Here is a 10417-nt window from a genome sequence, read left to right on the forward strand (position 1 = left end):
CATCAGATACCTGCGCAATCTGCCTCTAAAAGAGGTCTGAAACCTGCACTTTCAGAGAAGCAAGGCAGAGGCCCAAATCCAGCCCTATCTGCAAAAAGGAGAAAACCTCAAGAGTCGGAATGACCTAGGTTTAAGATTCCTAGCCGAACACCAGTCAAAGTAAACCCTCCAAACCCGATGGTAAATTCTAGCTGAAGAGGGGTTACCGGCATTGAGCATAGTGTTAATGACTGACCTGGAGAACCCCTTAGCTCTCAAAATGCTTGGCTCATGAGCCACTCTGTCAAAGCGAGATGGGCCAGATCCAGATGAAAGCACGGGCCCTGAGACAGCAGATCTTGCTGCAGTGGAAGACACAGAGGAGCATCGACGGAGAGGCCTTAAAGGTCTGCATACCACACCATTCTCGGCAAATCGGGAGCCACAGGGATCACCGTGCCGCCCTCCAACTTCAACTTGAGGAGGACTCGCGGAATCAGAGAGATTGGAGGGAAGATGTATAGGAAGGTCCACTGAACCACCAAAGCGTCCACCAGAAAGGTCCCCAGATCTCTGGTGCATGAGTAGTACCTAAGAACCTGGTGATTGAGTCGAGACGCCATCATATCGATGTCCAGCAGGTCCCAGCGAAGAACCAGGAGTTGAAAGATTTCCGGATGTATTGCCCAAATGAATGTCCTGGCAGTTTAGGAAGTCCACTTTCTAATTTTGCATTCCGGGAATGTAAACCGCCGACATGGACGGAAGATGCCTTTCTGCCCACAGGAGAATGCGACTTACTTCCCTCATGGCGGTACGACTGCCACTCTAAAGGTTTATGTAGGCGACAGCAGTCACATTGTCAGACTGTACCTGGACTGGGCGACTAAGGAGGAGCTGCAAAGATAGACAAAGAGCTCTGTAAACCGCTCGGAGGTCCAGAATGCTGATCGGCAATTGGCTCTCCTGAGCCGACCACTGACCCTGAAAGGTTTGCCGACAGGACACCGCCCCCCACTCCTGAAGACTTGTCGGTGGTGAGGAGGACCCAGTTCTGAACCTAAAACTTCCACTGGTCAGATGGGATCCCTGGAGCCACCACAAGAGGGAGGGATGCACTTCCTGAGAGATTACAATCATTTGAGACCTGAGCTGTAGATGGGATTTGTTCCACCGGGCTAGAATCTCCAACTGGAGAGGCCAGGAGTGAAACTGGGCATACTCCACCATGTCGAAAGTGGAGCCCAGAATCCACATACAAGAGTGAACTGACACCAGACGATGATGCAGAAATACACCTGCTGAGCCTTGGGGGTATATTTACTAAAGTGAGAGTTTTTATAAGTGGAGAGGTTGCCACATGGCAACCAATCAGATTCTAGCGATTATCTTTTAGAAGGTGCTAATTCAATGTTAAGTAGAATCTGATTGGTAGCTATTGACAACATCTCCACTTTAGTAAATATACCCCTTGGAGTCCAGCAAGGCCCCCAAATGCACAATTTCCTGAAAGGGAGTCTTCCAATTGATGACCTGTGAGCCTGGAGAAGATCCACCGTAACCCTAACGTACTCCTTGAGAACCTCCAGAGACTGGGCCAGAAGAAGCAAGTCGTCCAGATAAGGAAATATTCTGATTCCCCCTGCTGCGAAGATAAGTCTCCATGACCTTCGTGAAGACACGCAAAGCCGTAGAAAGTCCAAAAGGCAAAGTCCAAAACAGGAAATTATCCTCCTGGACCGCAAACCTGAGGAATCGCTGGTGACGGATGGGAACATGCAAATAGGTATCCTGGATGTATAAGGATGCCATAAAGTCCCCCGGTTCCATGGCTAGAATAATGGAGCAAAGCGATTCCATTCGGCACCCGAATGAGAGACTTCAGGTTGAGAATCGGGTGGAAAGACCTGTTCGGTTTCCGAAACAAAAACAGACTGGCATACAACCAGAAAGCCCCGCTGAGCCGCGGCAACCAGAACAATGACCCTGGGGGCCAAGAGTGAACAGACTCCCTCAAGGCTCCTGCTTTTTCCTGATCCAAAGGACGACCTGTAGAAAAAAACTGGGTCAGAGGATGCGCCCAAATGGTTAACGCGTAACCCTGGGAGACCACCCCTCTTACCCAGTCATTCTCTGTGGTCGCCTTCCAAATTTCAGAAAAAAGAAGAAGCTGGCCTCCCACGCTGGTGTTCCCCTGGTGCAGGCCCACCCAGGCTTGCAGCAGGCTTGTTGGCTGGCTTAGTAGCCGGGCTTCTGGTAGACCAGGGTTGCTTACCTGCTGGTTTAGAACCTTTAGCAGAGGATCCCTGGGACCTAGAGAACGACAAGCCTTTGGCTTTTCCCTGTGGACGAAAAGAGAGAAAACTAGAAGATCGTGACCTAGGGGCTGCCCCAGCAGGGAGAACGGCTGTCTTAGATGCCGCCACTGTAGCCACGATTTTGTCCAATTCTGGACTAAAGAGAACATCCCCCAAATAGTGCAGAGTTTCAAGGCCTTCTTAGTGTCTGTTTTCGCCCGCCAGGATTGAAGCCAGAGGGCTCTTCTAGCTGACACTGAGGAGGCTGAAACCTTGGACGTTAGTATACCTGTGGCTATAGCCGCTTCCCCAAGATAAGAAGCCGCCTCACTGATATGCTCTACGAGAGACAAAAGCTCGTTCCTGTGGGTACCTGAAGTGAGACCATCCTCTAGGGCATCAGCCCAGGGACTGGTGGCCTTAGCAACCAAGCTGATGCAAGGGCCGGATGAGCTACTGCACCTGCTTTAGAGTAAATAGACTTTCCAACTTCCTATCCGTCGGATCCTTAAGGGAAGCAGTGTTAGGAAGAGTGGTATTTTTGACCAGGCGGGCAATATGCGCATCCAACGATGGAGAAGACTCCCATTTAGCCCAATCGTCAGCATGCTGAGGATAAAAGGAAGTAATGCGTGTAGAGACCTGGAAGCGCCTATTAGGATGGGACCATGCCTCCGCCAAAAGGTCCTCAAGCTGTGCCGAAGCAGTGAACTCCGAAACAGTCTTATTTTGATGTTTAAACACTGGAGCATTGGTCATAGGGGCCAGATACGCAACCTTGATCAGCAGCACCGATTTAACTGCTTTGATCAAAGAACCTACTTCCACCTGAGGATGGGAATCCTCCGGAATAGAAGAGGACTCAACATCAGAGGCTCCAGATACATTTACCTCATGGTCAGAGGAAATATCAGAGTCTGATTCAATATCAGACCGTGGTGTAGAGCTGTCCCTTTTAGAAGCGTGCTCCCTGTCCAGCATCTGTTTGAAAGGTACTGACAGCTGTGCCAAACCTTGAACTGACTGCATAAAGGACTGCATCCAAGGAGGCTCCACAGCAAAGGGCAGCAAAGGGGATGGAATCACATTGGAGAAATGGGCCACGCCTGACGGGATCCCAGCAGGGGAGGCAGACCCCGGGGATGAGAGCCGATCGACTACCTGCAACATTACCTGGGATAGCAAGGAAACCCAAGTTGGTTCCTGGCTGGCCGGTAAAGATGACGGAACCTCCTGTGAGGTTGCAAAACAGCGAACAAAAAGACCATCGTGGTTCGAAATCTGTGAAGAAAACACAGCAACACAAGACCTACAATTCCGCAGCACAGAAGCACCCACCTCCCTGGGAGCTTTACCCCTGGAAGTCATAGTACAGAAATCCAAGGAGGACCCCACACACCAGAGCCAGGAACTGTGATGTGCCAATAAGGTTAGAGCAATTAATGTAAAAGCACCACAAATAGAAAAATAAGTGGGGCTATACAGAGACCTGGACTATACAAAGTACACTAAACAGTCATACAGAAACATTCAATGCACGGTAGAAAAACGCAATAAGCGCTCAACAAACCAACCCCAATAGGGGAGGAAGTAGGTAAATGTATAACCTGACCGCTGAGGGGGAGGAACACAGGGAGACCAGGAGCCTGCACTCTCCAAAGATACGCTGCACCAGTGGACACTGTGAAAATGGCTGCCTAGCATCTGTAAAGGAGGGGAGAGAGGAGGAGTGACCCTGGGATGGAATGTCTCTTAAGGGATAGCACCCAGGAGCGGGAGAGGAACTATTGGGGAGAGCCTACCTCCCCCTTCTGGCATGGACCCCAGGGCATAATGGTAACTTACACTGCGGCACCCCGTCGCCCAGCTGCCCTGGCGGGAATGCAGAGACTGCCAGCCCCGCCGGTGTCTCCCTGACCGGTGGTGAGAAGCCGCAATGACACGGCTCCCTGCAATAGACAGCCATCTTACCTGTCCCCTATTGCACCGGCTGCAGCTTGCGGCTCCCTGCTGTGTCCGGAGCTCCGGCCGAAGATGCTGTCCTAGTTGCCAGCGATGCACCCGCCGGCACTGGGGTGATGAAGCGGCAGCACGGGCATCTCTCCGGACGTGGAAAATAAAAAGTGGATAAAAAAAAAAAAGAAGGTGTATGCACAACTTACAGAGAGTGCTGCTGCAGGCACCAGCATTAAACTGAGGTGCTTGTGGTTGGGGGAGGGGGGAGCCTGGGCTGTGGTGAACAAGTTAACTATGTGGTACCCAGACTCCTACCCACCAACCTACAGCCATGGCCAAATGTTTTGAGAATGACACAAGTATGGTCTTCACAAAGTTTGCTGTTTCAGTGGTTTTAGACCTTTTAGTCAGATGTTACTATGGTATACTGAAGTAACGTTACAAGCATTTCATAAGTATCAAAGGCTTTTATTGACAATTACATTAAGTTTATGAGAGTCAATATTTGCAGTGTTGACCCTTCTTTTTCAAGACCTTTGCAATTCACCCTGGCATGCTGTCAATCAAATTCTGGGCCACATACTGATTGATGGCCGCCCATTCTTTCCATAATCAATGCTTAGAGTTTGTCAGAATTTGTCCACCTGCCTCAATGGGATTAAGGTCTGGGGAGTTTCCTGGCCATGGACCCAAAATGTATATGTTTCGTTCCCCGAGCTACTTAGTTATCACTTTTGCCTTATGGCAAGGTGCTCCATCATGCTGGGAAAGGCATTGTTTGTCACCAAACTGTTCTTGGATGGTTGGGAGAAGTTGCTCTTGGAGGAAGGTTTGGTACCATTCTTTATTCATGGCTATGTGCTTAGGCAAAATTGTGAGTGATCCCTCTCCCTTGGCTGAGAAGCAACCCCGTTTGCCTGAAAACCCACATCCCCAGCCCACACCATAACCACAATAGAAATAGTAATATAATTCAACTTTACTAGTAGTGCATGTTCTTCTCAGTATCACAAATGAAATAATTAGCACCACCTGTGGATATTTTAACATATATCAGCCAGTAATAAATACACCTGTGCACCAACTAGGAGATCTGGAAAACATGCACTGTTAGGGATGCACTGCTATAGACCATCAATAGAGTTAATTATTAATATTGTATAATAATACACTATCCAGTGCATAAGGAGCCCAAAATGTACATATATGTCCAGTGCAGTGCTAGGTTCTTCTGCTCCACCCCTAGATTCCCAGACTTGCTCCAATGCTCTGGAATGGTGCCCACATCTGAAATAAAAACATTCAGCTCTGGCAGTATGGTTAAGTGCTAATTATGCCCTCTTCATGGACTGGCCACACTCACTATAAAATCAAGCATTTGGAAACCCCCCTCTAGAACCTGCATTTGCCTCTGCTCCTGTTCCCGGTAGCCTGCTCTAGCAGGGCGATGCTGAATGGGACTCATCCATCTTCCCCAGAGACCATGTGCTGTTAATGCTTGAGAACTGTAGCTTGTATCCCATGTTTGCAATGTTTTGTACTGTAGTCTTTTGCATTTTTTTTCCCCATCTTGTTGTGTTTGCACTGGTTATACTTACGTACTGCAAAACCCATGTGGTGCCATATAAATAACAGATAATAGCTCCTTGTCTGATGCCTTAAGGAAGGGAACCAACCTGTCAGCCCCACTGGACTTGTACAAGATCCACTACCTGGTCACCACCACCTTTATCGAGTTGTTGCCCAGGGAAGCCATGCAGTCACTGCGGAGTATTGTATGCTGCTGTTAGGGGGTACTTGCCACTGGGACTGCCTGTCTGCGTATGATTAGCAGAAAGAGCTTCCAATGGAAAGCCACTCCCAGTGCTGGGGAGGGGGTGGGGGTCAGATTTTTAGTGTAGCCCTGCAGACCCTGGGTAAAATCTGTCACTGATACCATATATACTTTACTTACCCAAAAGTTCATTTGTCTTGTGATCATATTCCTCAGCCATTTCCTTGCCATCTGAAAACAGATAATGTACTTTTCTTCTGCCTGGAAATAATGAAAATATTTAGGATAAGGGAAAGCACATAGTAAAAATTCAGAACTAGGATTTAAAAAAACAGATCCATGTGTTTTGGATTGTATTTAATAATAATTTTATTTTCTCCCATAGGACTCAAAGTCCCTCCCTCGTGATTTCAGGTGCTGGGAGGTGGTCAAAATTGACTGGAAATGAAAGTTATTGATGTTAATAATACTATAGAAACAAAAACAGGTCCATGTTAAATGATTTTATCTGTTTTTAACAATTTTTTAAGAAATCCAAAAATCCAAATACGAACTAAAACACTCGAGGGTGGTTTCGACAAAACCAAAACATGGGGGTCTGCTCACATCTCTAATTGAAACATACACCTGCTACTCATTTCAAAAATCTCCATCTTGCTGGTGATTATTATAGGGATGGGAATCATTTGATGTTTCATCGGAAACATTGGTCAGATGGTTCCAATGTTTGATGTTTAACCCTGCAATGTTTAGGATCCAATGTCTCATTACCATCGCTAGATTTCTCCCCCAATGTTTTATTTTGTGACACTGGAGCTCATTCAGAGTCGGTCGTGAGCGCTGAGCACTCACAACCGACTCGATGTTGCCCCACAGCGCATGCGCACAACGGAGCCGGCTCCGTCATGCGCATGCGCGAGACCCGGCTAACAACGGGCGCTCTGTCGTTAGCAGATGGGGCGAGCTGTCGATGTTGAGTGACAGCTCGCCCCGTTTGCTGGGCAGGCCGGGGGCGTGCCAGGCCACAAGGAGGCGTTCCAGTCGAACACTTGCCGTTTGGGGGCGGCCCCACTGACATCATTGCTGATGTCAGTGGGGAACTTCCTGCTCAAACAGAGCAGGAAGCTCTCTGGGGCTTACGAGTGCACAGACCCAACCTTAGGGTCTGGTCGTAAGCCCCGATGGTCGAGACCATCGCGACCATCACCCATGTCGGTCGTTAGAGCTGTGGGTATTAACCCACAGCTTAACGATCGACAAGGAGGCGGCTGTTCAGGATGCAAGTGGCCGCCCTGATTCAGAGCGACTGCTTGCATTTAACGACCGCCTCAGAATGAGGCCCACTGTGTGGTGCTGTCACTGCTTTGGGCTACCAGCTGGCTCGCTCCTTGTTTTATAATCAATCACAACTTAAGAAGAGAGTACAAACACTGACTGGGCTACTACTGCTGCGTGCATGCTGCTGCTGGGGGTGGTGGCTGACACTCTGATCAGCCAATCAGCTGCAGCACATAGTACAGTCCCACCCCTGGTTCACTGTCACTGGTGCTGCTCTCAGTGAACACCAGTTGGCTGCTGGGGTGTTCTGGCTGCTTCAGGTCTTGGTAAGCAGCAGTGAGCTGTTTCATTAAAGTTTTATTAGATAATGCATCACTTATATTTCTTCAATAACAAGTTTGATTTACCACAAAACATGTTTTACTTTTAAAAATGCGTTCATCCCTGTAATTTTTGCACCATATTTGTGTATACTATACACAATGGAAAAGGAAAAACAAACCAGCGCTGTTCGATTATATAATTTGTATATGTATAAGATATATCCAAGTGAAATAGAATGTCGTTTACAGTATTAACATTAATGAGCAGAACAGTACAATGTGCTTGTGGCAGCACATAAAAACACCTAGATTCCAGGTGTATCTTAAGATATATAAAGGATATATATAGAGCTCTGCGCTTTATAATACCAGGAAGATCGATATGGATGAAGCACACACACACACACACACACACACACAGCTTGCCTCCATGAAGATAGACATTGTATAACAATTATTTTAAAAGTTTTAGTCTATTAATGTCTATGTACAGAGGCCCTGATTCAGAGCCGGACGTTCTGAAAGAGCGCTCGCTCTGAATCAGGGCATTTTTTTGGAGCGGCCTCCTGGCCGCTCGCATAGCTGTGGATGTCCACCCACAGCTATTGCGAGCGGCCAGGATGATGGTCGCGATGGTCTGACCATCGCGACCATTGGGCTTGCGACGAGACCCTTGTGGTAGGGTCTCATGGCCGCAAGCCCCAGAGAGCTTCTGGCTCTAATAGAGCCGGAAGCTCTCCCACTGACATCACTGGTGATGTCATTGGGGCCGCCCACAAACGGCAGGCGGTCGCATGGGAACGCCTCCGTTTGTCAAGCCACCCCCACGCCACGCCTCCAAAACGGTGCGAGCTGTCGATCAAAATCGACAGCCGCCCCCTTTTGGTGCGAGACCCGGAGCAACGGAGAGCCCGTCGTTAGCCTGGTCTCGCGCATGTGCACGTCGGAGCCGGCTCCGGCGTGCGCATGCGCAGTGGCCTAACATCGAATCTGAATCAGGCCCACAGTTTGCTTACAAAAAAACAGGAACATCGGTTAACGTTGGTTCCAGAGAACCAATGTTTATGTCTAAATAATGTTTTGTATTCATGTTTTCTTTTGATGTCCCATCCCTACATGGTGAATGGTTAGACCTTTGAATAATTTGTTCTGATGCTAATACTTGCCAACTCTCCCTCATTGTCAGGGAGACTCCCTAAAATAGTAGCAACCTCCCTGTCTTAATGAAGAGTCTAGGGGGTAAATTTACTAAAGTGAGAGTTTTTAGAAGTGAGTTTTAAAGTGATGTTGCCCCTAGCAACCAATCAAATTCTAGCTATTATTTTCTAGAAGGTGCTAGTTAAATGTTAAGTGGAATCTGATTGGTTGCTATGGGCAACATCACTTTTAAAACTCACTTCTAAAAACTCTCACTTTCGTGAATTTACCCCTAGCAATCTTCCCGATTGCGCCTTACCCCCATTATGTAGCTGGTAAATTAGAAAAAAAAACATATATACATTCAAATGGGATCATTAATATAATTTCCCTGCATTGATTATAAGGCACAACGATCCCTATGACTACATGTATTTTCTGAAAAGAATCAGTGTGTTTTCATCAACGAATATATGTTACTAACTGCTTTGGGTCTCGTTTATATTTGGATGCAAGTCAGGTTTATGGCACGCCTCTCAGGTGTAGCAGTACACGTACACTGTAATGTGCGCTCATAGGTGCTGCTTTCACAATCTCCCTGAAATGCTTTTTCAAAGTAGGCAAGTATGATGCGAACGCTAGTGCTTATAAGACAAATATCTATGGGAAATACGTAGACACAGTTATCAACCACCTAGAAGCAAGATTTCCAATTATATTCTATTTTTCAAGAGTATTCAATACAGAGAGCCATGATCAAAATAAGGCATGTGAGATTCTTTTTGCGCATTATTCTAAAAGTAGAAGTCCTCCAATTTTAAACTATGAAACTAGTAAACTAGAACGGTCAGTTGCCTCACAATTGATTTGTACTAGAGACCTACAAAAATCTAGATTCAAAACAAATAATGCATACATTTTCAGCAACTGAGCTCAAAGAATCTTTTCCAAATTTATCAAAACTAGCTGCTATTGGACTAACTATGCCTGTTAGCACAGCTGAATGTGAAAGTTGATTTCCTACTCTAAATTTTATTAAAACCTGTTTAAAGAATCGCATGAAGCAGAACACACTAAATAATCTGATGCTGATCCTACAGACTTTGATTATGAAAAAGCTGCAGACGACTGGACCTCTAAGAAGAGGAGAAGAATTAATATATAAAATGTTTATCTCGAGCTTAAATAAATATAGGGTCAGGATTTCAACATTTCATTATATACTTCTTGATGTCACCTGGCTGGCAAAATATTCTGGGGGAACACTGCTATACTTTTACAATGTAAACTGCAAAATAAGATCTGTTAATTAATTTGAGGTAGTACCAAGGCCTGAAATGACACTTTAGGCCAATGTTACTATGTATACACGCCTCCTCCAATCTCTGCCACTGTCTGTGACTCTACATCCCATCTATATAAAGTAAATATATTCTTCCAATAACTAACAACATTGCAGGTTGATCACCCCCATTAGATGTACACATACATATAGTACAAAATAAAATAAATATGATTTACTGTACAATTAATAATCTCAAATTTAAAGGCGGACTGTCTAGATGCAAATAAGGACAGTGTTTGCCTCGCCCCCAAAAAAGAGGGAATGTAACATGATCCCAGGGGGAAGCATGTAATACTGTAGAAGCGCTTGACCGCACTCAGCCCTTTTC

General features: G+C 46.5%; 1 protein-coding gene across 1 annotated transcript in view; it reads right to left on the minus strand.

Annotated features, from left to right (window-relative positions):
- Positions 1 to 10417, minus strand: part of DPCD (deleted in primary ciliary dyskinesia homolog (mouse)) — a 31710-nt gene that overhangs the window by 20032 nt on the left and 1261 nt on the right. The window contains exon 2 of the mRNA XM_088450532.1: positions 6187 to 6267. Coding sequence (XP_088306658.1) covers positions 6187 to 6267 — 81 coding nt within the window. The remainder of the gene's footprint in view (positions 1 to 6186; positions 6268 to 10417) is intronic.

The sequence above is a fragment of the Taudactylus pleione genome, unplaced genomic scaffold (assembly GCF_031769625.1).
Source record: "Taudactylus pleione unplaced genomic scaffold, aTauple2 ptg000518l, whole genome shotgun sequence".
In the NCBI taxonomy this organism is placed as follows: domain Eukaryota; kingdom Metazoa; phylum Chordata; class Amphibia; order Anura; family Myobatrachidae; genus Taudactylus; species Taudactylus pleione.